General features: G+C 41.1%; 1 protein-coding gene across 1 annotated transcript in view; it reads left to right on the top strand.

Moving 5' to 3' along the window:
- LOC109854678 (complexin) overlaps positions 1-19,958 on the top strand; it is a 109,685-nt gene that overhangs the window by 32,865 nt on the left and 56,862 nt on the right. The window contains exon 2 of the mRNA XM_020428010.1: positions 6,630-6,725. Within this exon, the coding sequence (XP_020283599.1) occupies positions 6,671-6,725 (55 nt within the window). The 5' untranslated portion in view covers positions 6,630-6,670. The remainder of the gene's footprint in view (positions 1-6,629; positions 6,726-19,958) is intronic.

A 19,958-nucleotide genomic window follows, 5' to 3' on the forward strand; every position in this document is an offset into this window, starting at 1 on the left:
CCGAACGCAAACGTTCCTTTAGCACGCAAACAAATATTCTTACTCGAGGTTTACACAAGGTTCAGATAAATCGAGTCTTTTTACTCGCAAGAGTTTCTTTTTTTTTCTCTTTTTTTTTTTTAACTCACAGAAGGGTAGGAAGCGGTTGTTTTTATATACGGGACGCGCAAATCGCGAGCTTCTGATATGGAAGAAATTTTTCAAGCTCGTGTAGCATCAGACCATAGGTATTCAATGCGAGTCAATATTGCCAGATGCTCGCACGAAATATGGTTTTTCATTCATTTAAACGTACGAATTAATACACATAATAATTCGCACTAAATCCAATTTGAATCCAATTTGAATTCAATTTCAAAATTCATCTATGATGCTTGGTTTGCCTCTCGCATAGATGAAACGAGACCGCAACACGAAATGACGTCCGAAATAAATTATTAAAACAAAATATGCGCAATATTAGGTAATTTGTTCGCAATATTGCGTAACAAGTCACATCCTATATTAAAAAAGGCATTTGGATCGAGAAGTGCGCGTTTCGGAGCCGAATGTATCGCATTTATTGTTGCCTTTTTTCCGCGTTGCCGATTGGTTGGTTGGTTGATCGAGTCGAATCGAATCGGTAAGATCGAGAGAGTAAATAATGAAAAGCGATTTTGAGACAGTTCGTCGTATATGTAGAGAAAATTATAAACGTAACTAAATTCACGTGACAGAAAAGAGTAGAAAAACAACATGTGAAAATAACGTGACTGTAATTTATATTATATATAACATTAAATATAATACATATTATACATATAATTTATTATATATTTATAATATTATACTTTATATTGTATTGTATGTATTAATATACATACTACAGTAATGTCACTGACCTCGGACGCGCGGCCTTGGCGGGGTCACTGACCTAGGCCGCGCGGCCTTGGCGGGGTCACTGACCTCAGCCGCGCGGCCTTGACAGGGCACTGACCTCGGCCGCGCGGCCTTGGTGGGGGGAGGTCACTGACCTCGGCCGCGCGGCCTTGGTGGGGGGAGGTCACTGACCGCGGGCGCGCGGCCTTGACAGGGCACTGACCTCGGCCACGCGGCCTTGGTGGGGGGAGGTCACTGACCTCGGCCGCGCGACCGCGGCAGGGTCACTGACTTTAGTCACGTGTTGTTTTTCCATTCTCCCTTTTTCCTTTTATTTTTTGAGTTTGATTTTCATGCGTTATTTCTGACATCTCTCATATGTACATCATGTGTATTATATTGTTTGTAGGACGTATATATTAGCTGTTATCGCGGTGACATGTTGTGTCTACTGACGGAATATGTTAAAATAAAAATAATAGCGTGCGCGTAGCGCGCATCTGTGATGTGCTAGTCTTTTCAAAAAGAAATATTAATCTTATTATCTTATTATCTATCTTTATATATTTTTATATAAAGAAAGTTATTTTGTGTTAAACACGATCGTACAAATTTTTTTAACTTACAACCAGAGTTAGTTGTCACGTGTATTTTATATAGAAAAATTATAAAGTAAGTAAAGTAGTTTTGTTTTATTACAGTTAATGGGATTTAAGTATCATTAAACGCCATGTGTAGCTATTTAGATAAAATTGCGCGATCAGACAATTTTTACTACCACTGAAATAATAAAAACTACAATAGATAAAAAACCTCTAATTTTGCAAAAGTGCTCGTAAATATTACATGCCGTATTTTTAATAAAAGCTATTTCGCACACGTGACTAGCGCGAAAGTAGCAATCTGCATCATAAAGAAGAATATTTTCCTGTATTTTAATCAGCGAGATATTAGCTGTGTGACAATCAACTCCTGGTCTCTCTCCTTTACCCAATTTACTTTCCCAAGAAATTGAAGGAAGTTAAAGGAAATTAAAAAAATCCCCGAAAAAGACACTTTGATCAGAAGTCGATCTCTCGTTCATTCAGACAATCTTCCAGTCTCGGCCGTCAGGGCACAACGTGTGAATTTCCTCGCATTACTCATCTGATATACAGATTTTCAAATTTAATTCGAATTTCAATGCGCGGTAATTTACACTTCAAGAAATACCTCGCGTCGCGCACACCTTCGCTCGGATCTTACGCGCATCCATTGTTTTCCCTCTTATACGCAGGTAAATCAAGTCTTATTTGTGTTTAACTCCGCGATGAAAGCACATATTTCGCGAGCTTAATGAAGATAAAGCTCTTACAGAAAATGCAGGTACGGAGTATAAAATATATCTCGCGCGCGCGCGCGCGAAACTCTGAGGAATCATAATGGAACTTGATATAATGGAACTAGAAAGTATGTTCCCATCGTGTGTACTGTTACGAAACAGACAAGTGTATGTACGCGGCACATATGTGTGTGTCTCTGTTTTTTCTTTCTTTCTTTCTTTCTCCTTTCCCGTGTGTGTCTCTCTCTCTCTCTCTCTCTTTTTTCTCTTGCTCCTTTTAGAAATAAGATGAAACGCGGCCTGGATGGAAGCGTCCCTTGTTGTTAACAACGGCTTGACCCGGATTATCTGTAATGGATCGATTGATTGCACCGACAGACGATCCCTTACATGACTTTTTACTTATACAGGACGACGCGGTAATTTGATCGAGCATTAGTTTCCCGAGTATTTGTCATATCCAACTTCTAAATGTCTTGACTTGATGAATCGTAGGAAGGTATATCGAACTTGGCGCAAACTCATTTCTCGCTCGCGACTTCTCGTCGAGATATTCTCGCCGAGATTCTCTCCGCCACCGAGAGATATATTTAACGCCACGAGGAAACGCGTTTCGCGAAAATCACGGTAAAGGGTGAAACGTTGACCGAATACATTTGCCGTTTTCATTAAATAGATTAAATCGGGGACAGAGCGAATCGAGAGATCTGTCAGTCTTTGCTCTAACGAGGCATGCGCCTCCGAGACGCAAGAGAGAGAGAGAGAGAGAGAAAGAGCGCACCAATCCTCTTTCCTTCCGTCTCTCTGAGACAAGAGCCGCTTTCAAGTGGACTTCCACTTTGAACCCTTGACGTCGGGCTTTTGGCCTCGCGTGAAATTAGACGACGAATCGTGTACATGTATGTACACATGCGCATGTATATTTCAAATCGCGAACTTTTATTTGACTCTACATCTCCTCCCAGAGTGGAAAAATCTTCGCGAAAAACTGGTCAAGGATTAAAAGCTGAGCGGTGTTGCAAAAAAATATTTAGAATTTCAACAATTTTACAATTTTTTCACATATTGATTCTATTCTGTTTGAAATTACGAGCTTTATATTTCACTTGTAAATAATTTAGAATGATTGCATATTTATCAAATAACTGCGTAAAAAATCTGTTTAAATGCACCGGCTACTAAATTAGTCGGAAATTAACTCTATTAAATAGATCAGAAAATAACAGCTAGAGAGTTTGTTCAATAAAAATTCGGATTATTATTTTCTCAGACTAGAATTTGATCTCAGTGTAAATTAGCTAATAGATAATAAATCAATAAGTAACAGCTACTTTTTATCCAGTGGAAAAACTCGAAATATTCCACTTATTACTTTTTTTTTTTTTTCCACAAATTAATCCTTCAATACTAGATACTGCGTCGATCAAAAGAAACAGATTGAAAGTAGAGACACTGGTTTAAAAACTTTCGGGATCTCGGAGACCCATATCTGGCACTGAAGGGTTAAGAACTGTGACTGGGTCAAACTAATCAAGCAAATGACAGCTGGTTTACGCCGAGCAACACTCGAAATATTCTGCTCGTTTAAACAAAAAAACAAACACAAAAGTACAAATCGCACACGGTGTTTTACCATTACGGTCAACCGCCAGAAAATTAACAACGCCAACATATCGCATGTGCAAACTGTATTTTAAAAGTGTAAATTAATTCAAATCCAAAACGACTACACACAGTTTTTCGAATTAAGTTTTAAATTACGTTATTAACTTAATTTACTTATTATTCCTCTCTCATAAATATAATGTCTTTCAAATGTTAAATATTTACAGGTTTGCAAAGTATCTCTTTGCGTATAATTGTGGCCAAAATTAAACACAGATACTCAAAGTAATGTTGTGTAGATGCCACGGCTGTTGATTTAAAGCTCGGCTCGTGGAGTTCCACTCATCGAATATTTTCACCGACGGCTTTTTCAGATAAATTTCAAGTAGCAAACAACCAAACGCTTGTTTGACAAACAACTGGACAGTGAAATTAACCAGTTTTAGCTACTTTTAGATTAATCTTATAATTATTTTTCATATACTTGTATATGAAATACTGAAATATAACCGAAACTACACATAGAGATATGATTCGATATAAATATTTAAAAAAAATTGAAGCAATCAAAACTGATGTCCAGTTGCTAGTCAAACAAGCTCCCACTAAGCTTAGCATTTTTCTAACTAATATTCCCGCCCAAATACTAACCGGTTACTGGCTATATTCTGTTTTAACCTCCGCTCGAGTCTTGAAATAAAAAATAGAAGAGCAAAACCCGATTAAATATTACGACTGGAATAGACGCGATGAAATGTTGATCGCGAAAAACTCTTCTTCACCGCACGGAGAGAGCGAGCGGAGTGTTACGTCATGTTGACGGAAAAAAACAGTGCGTGTGCATGCGGATGGCAACCCTATCCTCCGCTCATCGCCGAGGGAAGAGAGAGAGAGAGAGGGATAAAATTGTCGCGTGTTGTTGGAAAATCACGGAGGGTCGGGGAAACCAGGCGCCGAGACGTCTCGACGCCGTTTCGCTAACGTCGTCTTCTCCAGGCTCCGGTTTTCTTCCTCCGCTGCTCCTTCACCCTCCGCTCTCCCTGCCGTTTTCTCTTATCCCGCCGGTGTTTTTCTATTGATTCTTTCATCGCGTTTAGCCGACGCTACCTGTCGCTTATATTATTGCGTAACACTGCGTTACAAAACTGAAAGCTCACTGCATAAACCGTGTTTCTCACGTTCCTGGATAGGGTCTATGACAATCTATGGAAAAAATAAAATTATGTAACAAATCTCAACGCAACAAATTTTAACTCACGTGATATCAAACTAGAAAAAAATTATCCGATTCGAGATGTTTCCGTGTGCAAAGAGTATATTTTATTTATTTATTTATTTATTTATTTATTTAAACGGTTTATTTATTTAAATTAATACACATAATATTTCGAACTGAATTCAATTCGGAAACTCATCCAGACGCTTAGTTTGCATTACATGCAGATGAAATACCCTTCCGTGGAAATAAAAAAACTCATATTGCAAAAAAGACGCCGGGAGTTGAAACGATCGAACTCGCTGAAATTGTTGTGTAGCATACGAAAAAAAAAAAAAAATTGATTCGAAAACGAGAGACATTACGCGCGATTCGTTACGCGGTTACGTTCAAATTGAACTTTTCAGACGGAAAGTGTCTTTTAAAAGAGACGTCATACGCGATGCAAAGTGGAAACGACAGTCTTTTTTTTTTTTTATTTTTTTTTTTATTTATTTCTTTTTTGATACCGATATCCATGAAGTGTGCGAGAAATATATGTAGCGTAAGATTAAAATACTTTCGTCGGCGGGGATACGTCAGGAATGCGACGTCGACCTTCCTCGAGAGACATATTTCATTTCCACGTTGAGATATAAAGTCAGAGAGAAAGAAGAAATGGTTCTATATATGAAATATACATACCTCGTGTATGTGCATATGTACGTACATTTTATATATATACGCACACATACGTCCTGTACACACACACACACTCACACATACATGTACGGGAAGAAAGTCGTCGCGTTTTTTCGTAACCGTGACCTTCTTTCAATGATCTTGACGGAAAACGACGACGACGACGACGACGACGACGACGACGACGTTAAAACTCGATAAAAAAAATATTGTTGTTCAGTACAAATGTCATGCATTTGTATGAAAATGCAAATCGAAGAGACAGAAATGCAAATTCACGACAAATCCATAAAATTCCTCTATTAAGACGTAAGACCGAGCGTTGTTGAACGTTCGGAACAAACCGCGCCCGGGAATTTTGAGTCGTTACGAGATTTTCATGAAAAACATAGACAGGAGACAAAACTTTTCGCAGAATTCCGCGAACTCTTTTGTTCTTGTTTTCAGTTTGCTCTACAATTGCAAATAACTCGCCAATAAAAATTCCTCAAACCAGACGCGCGCTAGAAACAAATGACGTTTGACATTGTTCTCATGTCATTGAATTTCCGGTTTTCCGAAGCCACACACGGGCAAAAGATATTCTGATGATTCCGTCGTGCGCGCACGTCGTTACAAAGGAAACAAACAGATAAAAAGTATCACAGAAAGCGATTCACTCTCGTTTCTATGAAACTCTCTCTCTCTCTCTCTCTCTCTCCCTTTTGTCGAATGAGCGACTGTTGAGAGAAAAGTTGAAAACCGAGATTCTCTTCCGGAAAATGTAGTAACGTCAACAAATTTCTGAAGAACAGTTTTATTGCACGACGACGAAATATCAAACTCCTCTGCGAACTCCCATCTTTTTCCCTCGTCCCATTTTTCTCAAAATTACCTTTTTTTGTCGCAAAAAACTGCTCGCGAAGTGCAAAAAGCGTGATGTAACACCTGAGATTTTGTCGCTTATAGGTTCCTGTGACTTGGGATAGCGATAACAGCAAACTACCAAGATGGCTGCATTTGTGGCGAAGCAGATGGTCGGGAACAAGCTCAATGCGGTTAAAGGTAAGTGCTTTCGCGAATAACGTTCTTTGTTCGTGTCGCGCGAATTAACTTTGTTTTTGTAACGACGGCAGTCGGTCAATTAAAGCGCTTTTTTTTTTTTTTATTTAGTTCCGGTAACTCCAATTTTCTAGCGGCACGTTGCGCGACGTTGAAACAACGAGGAATTTAAATAACTCTGAAGAAGAAAGGATTTCAGTAATTTGTGTTATTTTCTTCGAAAAAAAGTCGGCCGTGTGAAATAGCGCTTCGGATAAATGCTGTTTCGTGAAGGTTCAAACGCAATAACGGGACGAACGAATCTGAAGATTTTTATGAGATAACCTTTTTTCTTTTTCCCTCTCTCTCTCTCTCTCTCTGTGCCAATTTCAGTGAGACGTGACCCCCGTTGATTTGCTCCCCGCAATTTTGACTCCGGAATGCAATATCACCCCGCACGATTATTTTCACTATCGAGCTCGTTTCTTTTTTATTTAATTCACTTTTTCGTTTAATTTACATCTTTTGTGTGTGTGTGTTTTACTAAGATACCAAAATTTGCAAAAGACGCGCACACGCATGTTTGCGGAAACGACCGAGAAGGGGCGAGATAAGTTCGAGATTAAAAATACACGAGAAGCGTTTGCGAGCACGCGTCGTATTTCGTCGGTCGCGCACGTTTCGTCTGCGTAATTATCGCGAAAAGCGAGAGCAGATCGGAACGAAAACGGGGCGGGGAAACCTAAGGCTATTACGAACGAACAAACATTATGCAGTAAAATAGAGAGTTTCATACATGTTGCAGATACTATTATCCTCGAGTATGCGCGTATTTCTCACTGATTAAGAGTCGAGTTTCGCTCGTGCGTTTTCACATTTTGAGAGATATATATTATATAAGTAAAACATTTAAAAAAGGCCGCACGAAAGTTCAACAAAGTGTAAAATGAAATGAAATTAAAATAAAAGTACAAAAATAATATAATTTATTTATATATATTAATAAAAGATCAAACAATAATAATAAATTTATTATTCTTTTGTATTTTCAAAGCCATTGTTCGGTCTTTTGTTAATGAACAAATTACAAATAAAAAAAAAAACAAACAAATCATCAACATCCGAATAACAAATGACCGGTGCGTGCTTTTGTGTCGACAAATTTTCACCGACGAAAAATTCATTCCCCCTTTTTTTTCAACGATGCGTTTATTTAGCGCGCGTCGCTCGTGGCGAATGTCTGACGCGTCTTGATTTTTCGAGAGATAAGAATCCCCCGTTTTCGCGGGAGAAAAAAAATGAGGAAAGAAGGGCTATTGTTTTCCCTAATAACGAGAACATCGATACTTTCGGATTTGAAATCGCGATCACGGCCGGAGGCTAGGTGAAAACGATGAAGGGGACGGAAGGGAAGGGGGAGGGGAGGTAAAATGTAACTCGCGACGAATCGCCTCCTCTCTCTTCTCTCTAGGATGTCGGTGGGTTGAACGATGGCTGGCAATAAAACTTCTGTCATTAAGCGAAAGTTTCAGCTTTCGCGTGCGACGAAGCGGGGAAGCGTGTCGCGGGGAATCCATAATGGGGAAGACGGGAAATGGGGGACTTTCCTCTCAAACCGTGAACTCGACTTCTACTTTGAATCTTTCTTTCGTTTAATGCCAGAAAGAAAAGGAGAGAGAGAGAGAGAGACAGAGAGAGAGAGAGAGAAAATACATGTATATGAAAGAAAATAGAGACTGTTAGTATCGTCGACCTACATTTCGACAGATTTGACTTGGCTTTTGCGTAGATACTAGATATTATAATGAATAGCGTCGAATGTATAAATACGAAGGAGCAGAGGATCAAGATCACAAACGAAACGCGACGGGAATTAGAAGAGAGAGAGAGAGAGAGAAAGGGAGAAAAGGGGAAATGAGAATGAATAGCGCGGCGGAAGAAGAGAAGCTCGAGCAACTCACAGACCACCTCCCAATTGCAGTCTCAAACTCAATGAGAGCTCATGACGGTTTTGCAAACCAAGCCGCCGCATTTAGAAGTTTGGGTCGCGCTAGTTACGCTTTCTCTCCCGCCTCTTTCTCCCTTGTTTCGTCTATACATTGCAAAAGCTTTCGGCAGCTTTTTCCTTGTCTAACAAAGGTTAATTGAAATCCCGCTAATCGATCGACCGCGACCTACGACACGACGAATCGATCGCCGAAACAAAACGAAACGAACAGACCGAGGGAGGGGGGTGAAGGACGGGAGAGAAAAATTCCGCGAGTGAATTATTTAAATTTTATAAAATTCTGCGAGGTAAAAAAATTGTTTTCCATGGTTATAATCTCGTTAAAGATTTATCGATTCGAAGTATTTCCAAGGCGACCCTATTAACTTTCCATTATTGGGTAAATGGTTGATCCGATAATACGGCGTAGGGGGAGGGGGATGGGATGTATCGCGCGCGATGGATATTAGCAAGCATAATACTTGAATCGACGATCATCTTCATTAGGGACATTATCATTCCCTCGCTTGTGAAACGGGAACGATTATTCAGCCGATATATCGCGATGTGACAGACAATTGTCCCAATTAATTATGCGCTTCGTGATTTATTCGCCTAGACATTTTCGACGAATTGTCATGATCGCACGCGCGCTCACACGCGCGATTGTCCTTCACTGTTATCGACAGGAATCTATTTTCGAAAACAATGCGGGACGCGACGCTCGATATCATCCGAAGAGAGATCGAGGGTGGAAAAAAGCGCCGACAAACACGTGCGCCAACTCGTCATCGCGCCCGCCCCTCGCAACGTGCTACGAACAATTTCGAGCGCACACACGGCGTAACAGATATATCGTGATTTATGCCCCGAGCGTAATTACACGGTTACTTGGGATAATTAACGTAATGATGTTACACGTTGTAACATCAAGGAGGGAAGGGATAGAGCAGGATATACCTTAATTGCGGAACTTTCGCTGATCGTTAGCGATTTCCTCGCGCGCGCGCGCGCGATATACCTGTTGCGATATAATAACGATACAATTATTATCGTAAATCGGAAGCATCGATTAGAGCGAACGACTTCGCTCGGTAACCGCTCGGTTAATTTGCACAATGCGAAATTTCGAGAGATCGCGGTCGACGAAAGAGACGCTTCGAGAGTCGATTTTTTTTAAATAGTTTTTTTTTTTTTACGTGAAACAATGACATTAAAGTAGTTTCAAAAACCGCTCGACCTTCAGTTTTAATTAGCATTTTGAATTTAAGACCTTTAATTAAAACAGAGACATTTAATACGAAGGCGTGTGTGATGCGCGCGTTGAACAATCTTTATCGTTTCGCATTTTCCTTGCAACAGCGGGACGTTTTAAGTAACGCATTAAATAGAAAATCAATTTGGTAATTAAATATTTAACGTTGCCGCATTTGCAAATTATTTGCCGGAATTATATACGGGAAAGCAAACACATTCACATCAATTAAATGAGAATAAACGTTTAAAAGATTCGTTCGATTTTAATTGGATTTTATTAAATGAAAATATTTTGCTTTCCGCACACGCGCGCGTAATATTCGTAGTTTGATTTTACACAGTGGATTAATAAATTTTTTTCTCTCACTCAAAGCGACGCGCGTTGTTTTCCACGTTATTTATGCGCAAACAACAGGTTATAAAAGAATCGAGAGAATCGATAAGTATTAAGGAAAAAAAAAACCATTTATTGAGCTCGTTGTTTAACGCTGTTAATGCGCGCGAGAGATTCTCAGACCGATAAAATTGAACCAACGAGCAACGTGCGTCCGGGAATTTAAAACAACACGTGCGTGCTTGATATAATTTACGACGCGACTCTCTTTAATGCTCGACTAATGATTTGTCATGTGATAGCACCCGAGGGGGGAAGGGGTAGAAAACGTTGAACGTATGGCGGCGCAATCTGTCGGCGAAACGAGCAAAAAAGTTCGTGCTCGATATATTTCATGCTCGCGTTTTTGCGATTGGACGTGCCCGCTCATCGATCGTTCCAGTTTTGGCTCGTTAAAAACCTCACACAGATGGATTTTGCAAGAAATAAACTCCGTTACACGTCGCGAAGAAAAAAAAATAGAAAACCTTGACACGCGAGAGCAAAGTGACGCGAGATTTTCCGATCCGCGAACCGAAACATCCTTGGCTCTTCTCCTCAACGTTTTCACAAGTATATGAGCGTACCGTCAGTTTTTTTTCTTTTTTTTTTCGAACTAGTTTTCGCGAGAGAATATTGCGCGTCGCTTTTTTCTCCTCCAAAATATTTTATTTACTTTTACCGGACAATTTATTCACTGTAAAAGCATCCACCTCGCCTCGACGGGAAAAAAATACCGCGATAAAATTTCTCATGCGCTGCGAATGTAACTTTTTATCGGACGTTTGTTACGCGGAAGTTTCATCCCATCTGAAACGAACGCCGCCGCCGCTTTTTTTCCAGTCGCGCGCGAATATTGAAATTTTTGCCATTGCCACCGACCGAGTTACCGTGTATTTCTATGCGAGAGTCGATTTATAGCAAGTTTGTTTTACACGCAACCGCACTACGTTTAACGATATTTAATTAAATCCCGTCTGCTAAAGGCGGAAACTTCTGTCGATAGTTCGTAACAGTTTGCAACCACTCTTACCACGGCCATCGGCCACGGTTCGTGGTGTGAATGGTCGTGTAGGCACAAAACTGTTATTTAGAGAAAGAGAGAGAGAGAGAAAAAGAGAGTCAATCAGAACGTTTCAGAGATAATCCTCGCCGGTCGCTTTTTATGCGACAAGAAAACTTCACGTCGGAGAAAAAGCACAAAGCGCGGGGCTTAGGAACATAGTCCAAGTCAACTTGGACTACGTAAGGAGAACACACGTGAGCGCGCGCAACGGATCGGAAAAACTCGCACAGTTCCCCTTAGTTTTAATTAAACATTAAAAAAACCAAACTTTAGCAACAGGTTTTATAAACTAAAAATTCCATATACTTTTAATTACTTAAATTCGCAACAGAGATTTTTCTTTGTGCGCCGAAGTTAGTTTTATTTTTTTCTTTTCACCACCGTATGAAAGTACACATTGTTATTACTCGTCCTGCGATAAAACGCGCGGTAAAACATATGTAAGAAGATTTCGAGTCACTCTTACGGAACGGCAACATCATGATGTTCTGAAACGAGGCAATTTATTTTGTGGATCTTTTGTGACGATAGAATTTCCAGAAGAAGAGTCCCGCCACATAGGAACTCTTTGTCTGTATAATCTTGAAAAGGGCAGTTCTGGCAATTCTCCGGAGTGAAGGATGTACGGAGAAAAGGACGCGCTTGAGGAGGAGAACCACCTCCTTCTATCCCTTCCCCCGCGTTGGCATAAAGTGGACCGTAATAGCGACGTATTAGCAGTAAAACCCGACCGTTCCGAGCCCCGAAATTTCTCGCGGTGGACGTAATCGCGCGTTACATAAGCGCGCGCACGTGTGTGTCAAAGTTTCCTCGATAAATCAATTTTCTCACACCTCGCGCTTTGAATCTCTCGCTAATTGTTTGCGATCTCTTGTGTGATTTTTTTTTTCAAGGTTTTTTCCCCAACAAAAAAGAGAGAGAGAGAGAATTTGTATCTTGGAGGAATTATGAAATAATTTGCGCGCAATGAGGGATGAGATTTTCGATGCGAGAGATACACACGAACAATATACAAAGGGCTCGAGAGAGAGAACTTAATCGATGCATAAACCGCTTTGGGCCACAGCCGCGTACCGCGCTGGTTTACTTGACAAATCAAGCGGAAGTTCCTTTTGACTCTCTCCCGCTTGGGTCAGCGAGATAAACCTACGTGGTCCGAATTTGCAGCTCGAGTACCGCCGGAGGTTCTAATCGCTCGGGAGTAATCAATTGTCCCTCAGACGCGAGCGGTTTACATTTTATTTACTTTGCGCGCGTGCAAAATTTCTCAATCGCGAATTCGAGTTATCTCGAACAATTTTTTCCCCAATACGAATAGATCGTATTTTCTTCTTCGTTCGACAAGTTTGAATCGAATATTTCGCGAGAGAGAATCCCTCGAGAAATGTTAAAATACCGGGGGAATATATATTTTCACGTTCTGCGGAACGCATTTCTGTTCTTTGAATTGTGCCAAGCGCGACCCATTTTCTCCTCCCTCCTTGATTCCCAATTAATTGATTGTCACTTACGACGTTGCAATATTAAGGCATCAGGAATCGCGGACGCGGAGAGGAGGCCATTATCTCGATTCTCGACGTGGCATTTCTCACACTTCGGCATCGCAGGCGCGCAATTTTCAGCCCTAAACGAAGCTTCAACCGCCTTCGCGTGCCATTCCCAGCCTTCTCTTGGCCATTTTCCCTTACCCCCTTCTCCTTCTTATCCGCGCGCGTTATATTAAGGATTCCTCGAGGATAGTGGGTTGTGGATGACGATGAGTTTCTCTCTCTCTCTCTCTCTCTCTCCTCTCACTCTTTGCCTTTCCTTCGCCGGTGACTCGAAATGCGGCAGCAATGCCATTAAACGAGCATTCAACGCATTCAATTCCGCCATTTTGCTCCCTTTTCGACGCCTTCCGCCTCTGTTAAGCACTCGAAGAAATGTCAGCCCGATGTGCATGACGCTTTATTAAGTTTGAATTGCGGCATATAATAGAATTTCGCCACTGCCGTCCGCTCGTCGAACGAATTAGAAAAGCCGTCTCTCAAAAGGTGACGGAAGCGAACGAGAAGAAGAAACGGGAAGTCGAAAAAGAATAAGAAGACGAAGACGAAGACCAAGGAAAAAGAGGGAAAGCCCCGTCCCTCGCTGCGCGCGCGGCTGAGGAGAGTCATGGCTATCCGGCTCCCGACGCGCGGCTCCTATCCCGCAAATTGCTTCTGGTTCTTCCGCAGACATCCGTCTTCGGCCACGAACAATCGCTAACTATCCTCTCTCGTACCTAACCCTCGATCTCGCTCCCACCCAGGAGCAACCCCTCCGATAAGACAAATCTTTTATAAACTCACCTTGCAGAAATCGAACGCGGACTGTTTTTCGCACGCACAAGAGAGAGAGAGGGAGAGACAAGGGTTGTATCAATAATGCGCAGAATCGCGAAAAGCTCCCGGTTTTTATTATTCATTTTTTTTTTTTTTATTAAAGTCGTGCTCGCGAAATCGAGTTTGCCCTCTCCTCGCACTCTTTATCCTTATTTCTCCTTCTGATCGTTACTGTTGTATATATATGTTTTATACATTAATAACGCGAAGGCCAGGAATCGCAATCGGAATTCCACGCTTTAATTTCTCTGCAGCCGGGCCGCTTCCCGACATCCTCTTAATGTTTCACCGTTTTGAAAAAAAAAAAAAAAAAACTTTTCTTCTCTCTCGCTGCGCGAGAAACAATGGCTTTTATTAACTCTGTATTATGAATCGCGTTTCGAGTGCCTAACTTCGCGCTCAAGTTTCACTGCCCGAAACAAATTTCCGCAACTTTTCCATTTTCCCACCTCTTGCGATCTGTGTATCTCTTTTGTTTTGTTTTTTTGTTGTTGTGTTATGTAATTTCTTCGCGGATATTTTATTCTCGAGGAAGAAAATCGTCGCGACGAGATACGCGCGTCGTATCGCAATATTTTGCGTGTAAAAAAAAGAAAAAAAAAATCCTGTATATAGATCGCGCGAATCAATACGCCAAATCCATAACGGACGTGACAGCGGGAAAAGCAATTTTTGTGTTCCCGCGTGACACAAGAACACAATACCAAGTAATCAAGTGGCAATCACGGGCCCTACTCCGCACACGATGCGTGGAGAACACATTGCGCTCGAGAATTACGCTCTACATTATTCACGAGCATACGCCTCCGCCAACGCCGCCGCCGCCGCTATTAATTACGAACTAAGCTCGACGAGAATATTTTCGCAAAATTGGCGTCTTGAATCACACGAAAGACACGTTGTTCTCTCTAATTGAAGTAATTGCCGCACTTTACGTGGCAACATTCTTGAGATTTGAGCGTTTTCTATCACCGCTCGGCTGCCACGTATCGTATGTACGTTTCACACGAGAGTCTGTTATTTCAATTAATCCTCATTTTAACCCCATCAGCGAGCGAAGGGACTCGTTACCGCGACCGCGCGTCCCCCGAAGCTACTGTTTGCCAAAAAACAGTTTTACAATCTCTGGCGTGTCTAATTGAAAATTGAAAAATCGAGAGAGAAAAACTGTTATTCAAACTCTTAAAAGTTATCATGAGTGAAACTTCACCCCATACGAATTTTATTTCAACCCTAGTTCTGTTAAATCCCGAACATTAATGTTCGAGCGATTCTTAAGAATGAAAAAATTTTAATTAATTCATTAGTGAAGGAACGTCTAAAAACTAAAAAAAATATGTCAAACCTAATGTTATTTCCTTAATGTAGAATGTTCAATAAAGTTTTCACATGAATTTTTACAGAGTTTTTGCACTGTTTTAACCAATAAAAAATGGCGTCGGATATAAATGTCAGAGGTTTGTGGGATTAAAGTTAAAAAAAAACGCAACCATTGGCGACACTAATTTTACGAGTATTATTGACACGATCGGACTTGCTTTGTTTCTAAAATAAAATAAAAATATACGTACCGGAGTGAAATTTCACCCGTGACAGCGTTAACGTGATTTTGCACGATAGCTTTTAAGGATTAAGTAAAATAATAATAAATCGGAAGGAAGGAAGGAATCGCGCGCTGGTCAAGTTTAATTAATGTATGATCTCAATCTCTCTCTCTCTCTCTTTCCGGTCTCTATACACGTATATACATCTCTCTCATTATTCATTATTATTCTCTATATAATTTATTGCTCTTTAAAAATACTATGAATCACGGAAATTAATCACGGAAATTGTGCACGCAAGAATGCGCTATAAATGGCTTTTGGAATGATGGAAATTAATTACAAGTGACCGGTAGGGATGTGTGTAGGAACGTTAAAACTATTCGAACGGAATATTCTAATTTGATAATAATTAAATTGAAAATTGGATCTCGGTGTCATCGCGACGAGAGAGCTGCAAAATTGCGCGCGCGCGCGCGCGTGTGTGAATGTGTGTCGCGTTTACCACATTTTCCCCCGAAAACTTCGATTCTCTCGTGCGATTTTCTATATCAAATAAAAAAAAAAAAAAGAGTTCGACCTGCTTAAACCAAACATGACCGAAGTAAACCGCAAATAAGTAGCCGAAAGCGATGGCGGGTAATGCAATAGGCGAACGCGCGTACACAACTTTTCCTCATGACAGATCAGGTTAATCAAGCCTCGGTTCTTTCCGACCGCACAATCGCCGTTAACCTCGACGATAAAATATTGGTCGGGTTTTTATCGACTACGAGTTTAGTCCTTAAGAATGTAACGATGTAAATCTAGGACGCGGAGAGCAAGAGAGAGATAGAAAATATAATCGATAGAAACATAGTAGCCGAAATATTGTCTGAGCTGTGCGAAATTTAAAGCTCTCATTATTTATTTTAATCCAGCGCTAATGAAGGAAAAAAACAAATCGATTACGGGAGAAAAAGGAGAAGAGAGAGCACCCGTATCGAGAAATATTATTATTACAAAAGACATTATAACGGTATGAAAATGAAGTTTACACGCGTGTGTACAGAGAATTGTGCTGTGTGATAACAGACAAATGTTAAACAGAAAAAAAAAAACAAACGCAATTTCCGACAAAATAATAATAACCGATGAAAGTTGCCGCCGGAGTGAAGCTCGATTCAATTTGCCGAACTCTGATTGAATCTTGAAATAACGAGAATTGGAAAGTCATCGCCTGAAAAATGATTGTTTTCCGATACTAAACACGACAGCGCCGAAAATAACGGCGACCATATATTTATACCAAAAATACCAGAGATAACTATTAAAATATTCGAGAGAAAAAACAATTATAATTAGTTTTGCAACAATATTTCACAGTTGAGACACAGTTTTTCACTCGTCAATTTTCAACATATACGTGCGAAGATAAAATATTGCATTATTCTCTCTTCGACGCGTCGAAAATTTGACTACGTCGAAGAAGCCGAAGAAAATTCTATTCTTTCTTGTTTAACGTCGAGTTACCGGGTTTTTTGTCTCTCGATATCGGGTTCACCGGAATTATTTCCGTTCCAATTGTACGTGCTATCTGCAACGGACCGACCAACGTGTGTATCGACCAAAAACGAGAAAAAAAAAAAAAAAAAAAAAATAGAGAGAGTGGCGAGTGGAGTTTCGGATTGGAACTGTCTTGATGGAATTGTGTAATTGCGGAGATAGAACGCGCCGTAGGTCTGTCCGGAAATGCTACGCTCACCTGCCCCCGCCGCATTGTTGCGATCCTCGAAGCAGCGCGAGCGCGCGCACACGCGACTAACTGTAAGAGCCTTTTACCGCGCGCGAGTCGGAAATGCAGTCGGTTTAACGCACCTATATTTATAACGCGCGCGCAGAGCGTATAGCTCTCTCTAGCGGTATAATGGATAGCGTTAACAGACCGCGCGCGAGCTATTGATTTCGGATTGTGGTCGGACGCCGGCGGCTTTTGTTACGAAGATTATAGCGCGCGCGCCTCCGGCGCGCACCGCCTCTTCGGTTTCTCTCCTTTCGCTCTTTTTCTTCCCTTTCCTCACAAATCCATTTATATTCCGTATGAATTTTTATTTCGCGCCGGCTGTTAACATTTTTGGGACGCAGCGTCTCACGTGCACACTTTCTCGTTTTTTTATTTTTTATACACACGCGTGATAAAATTACCTCGTTATGTAAGTGAAGAAAACTTCATATGTTTTATATACACAACGTTTCACATTTGCAGGATGAAACGAGAGGATTTATCTCTTTTACCTCTTTAAAGCTGAAAGCTTTTCTTTAATTGCATCTCCGCGCGGTGCAACACCGACGGATTTCTCTCCCCCTCCTCGATTCATCGCAACCCTCAAAACCGCGGGATAGCTTTATCCCTCAACTTCGTCTCTTTCTCTCTCTCTTTCTCTCTCTTGCTCCTCTGTTCGCCATCCGTTTGCAAAGCGATCGAACATGAGGGACGATTGTAATTGGCCGGTGTAAACTCCGATTACAAAACTTTTCTGTCCTCAAACGATCAGGCGGTGAGCTCTCGCTCATTGGTGCCGTACGTGCCGGCAAACTTTGTCGGAAACAGCCACTTCCGTGACTTCCGCAAAACGCATCCGCCAAGAAAAGGATTACCTCGATTTTATTAACCGACGGAATGATCTTTTCGCAAAATATATTTGCGACATTATTTTACAAACTAATTAATAAAAAATGAAAAAGTAACAACATGCGTGTTCTGTTGACGTTTTGACAAATTAAAATGAAATAAGTCGAAGAATCTGGGATATGTTTTTCAAAGGACGCGTGTAGATCAAACTTTTTCAACGACGTGTAATACTTAAAGAATCGCGTCGTTAAGGCGACGTTTAAATGTTGACTGTACAAACCCTCGGGATAAGGTCAATTACTGCGCGGGTACGGATATAGTCTAAGCACGAGTCACGATCACAAGTAACTTATCACCTAATGCATTTTACATCTCGTGCGAGTCGATGATCGATCGTCGCTTCTTCGAGCAGGAAGGTACTTGGTGTGTCCCGCAGGAATATCGGAAGAAGGTGGGATGATTGATCGGCTTGACTTGAATTATACGAATCGGACGTGTCAATCGCCGAATAAAATTATCGGACGCGAAGCGAAATTAATCGCTCACGCGACCCGCGCGTCGCAAGTAAATTCCAATTTTATTTATGACAAAACACCTCTCGTGCGCACAAAACCTCGCTTGTGTATTAAATAACGAGAATTGAATTGTAACATTGTTTGTTCAAAATATTTAAAAAATTCCACTGCTTTTCTATCGAAACAATGTTGCAAATCATTTTTCATCGGTGAAGCTCTTCGCCGTTTTTTCTCAACTTCCGTCTCAAAACGCCGTCCCCTTGAGCTCAAACTTTGGGAAACAGATAAAAGTCGCGTGAAAAACCGAAGTGTGTTCGAGCAATGTAATATTATTTTTGTGCCCGCAAATTTATTTGTTCCTTGACTTCAGGGCAATTTTTCCGGCGCGAAACTACGTCACCTTACAAATGACTCGCGCGAGGAAAAAAGTTTTGCCATCACACGGCCAGGAAGGAAAATTTTACTTGCCGCACATGTTTGTTTCATCAACAAAACAAGGTCTCAATAGGTTTAGCAACTTTGTCCGACTGTGTGTGGTAACTAATTTCGAGTCTTTTTTTTTCGTGTGTTAATGGAAAAACTGAAACTGAGTTTGGGACATGCTGAGACACTTCCAAGATGATAAACTTCACTCGCCGTTTTAATGTGTCTGAGTTCTCCTTAGTCTCGTTATTCAATAGATACACCACACACACACGCACGCACGCGCTTAGTTCTTAGAGTAAACTCGATATAAACGTCGCGCAACGAAAGCTCGGAAAAGCTCGCGCGTAATTCGTAAATATACACGTTTGACAACGGCGAGCGTATAAATTCGCGTTTAGCTTGTTGTTCATTACACGACTGTTTTATCGAATCCGCCCCGTCATGCACAGGCGCGTGCAGACGTGCGTAGGGAGGAGCCAATAAATCTTGCGCGACGTACAGACACCGTACAGAGAGACTTTTCCCTCCGCGCGCTTCGCGAAGAGAAGGAGAGGGAATAGCTGAGGGATTGAATAGAACGGAAATGTGTCTGATTAATTTACGATCACTCGACCGGATTGCGAGATCTCTTCTCGCTTCTGAATATACATAAAAAAAAAAAAAAAACCCAGCGACGACGCGCTCGCGAAAACACATTTCTCATTGCACGGCGAGATCTCAAGGTGTCCTCCTCCCCCGCTGTGCGCACGATATGTAATTTGCACGTCGACTATTATATTCGTCGTCGGCGAATAAAACACGAGCGTTGTTTTGCAAGCAAATTATATTTATAGACGTGTCGTTTCTCTCCAAAGAGGTCGTTAAAAAGTTTATCGTCGGAGTTGATTTTCCACGATCTTCATTTTCCCGAGAAAACGACGACGTGAGTTAAAACGTGATGATGCGCGCTGAAATATCGCTGAGATAATCGTTAGCAAATCGATTCTCGCGCAAACCGTGACTCTGGGCGATCCGATACTTGTTATCGCGCGGGAATATTCGTGCCGCGAGCCACGGCGAGCCACTTTTCTTCCCGTTTTCGCGAAGAAAGAAGATGCTATTTTTTTCTTTTAATA

This window comes from Pseudomyrmex gracilis, unplaced genomic scaffold (genome assembly GCF_002006095.1).
Source record: "Pseudomyrmex gracilis isolate BER0280 unplaced genomic scaffold, ASM200609v1 scaffold_71, whole genome shotgun sequence".
Lineage (NCBI taxonomy): Eukaryota > Metazoa > Arthropoda > Insecta > Hymenoptera > Formicidae > Pseudomyrmex > Pseudomyrmex gracilis.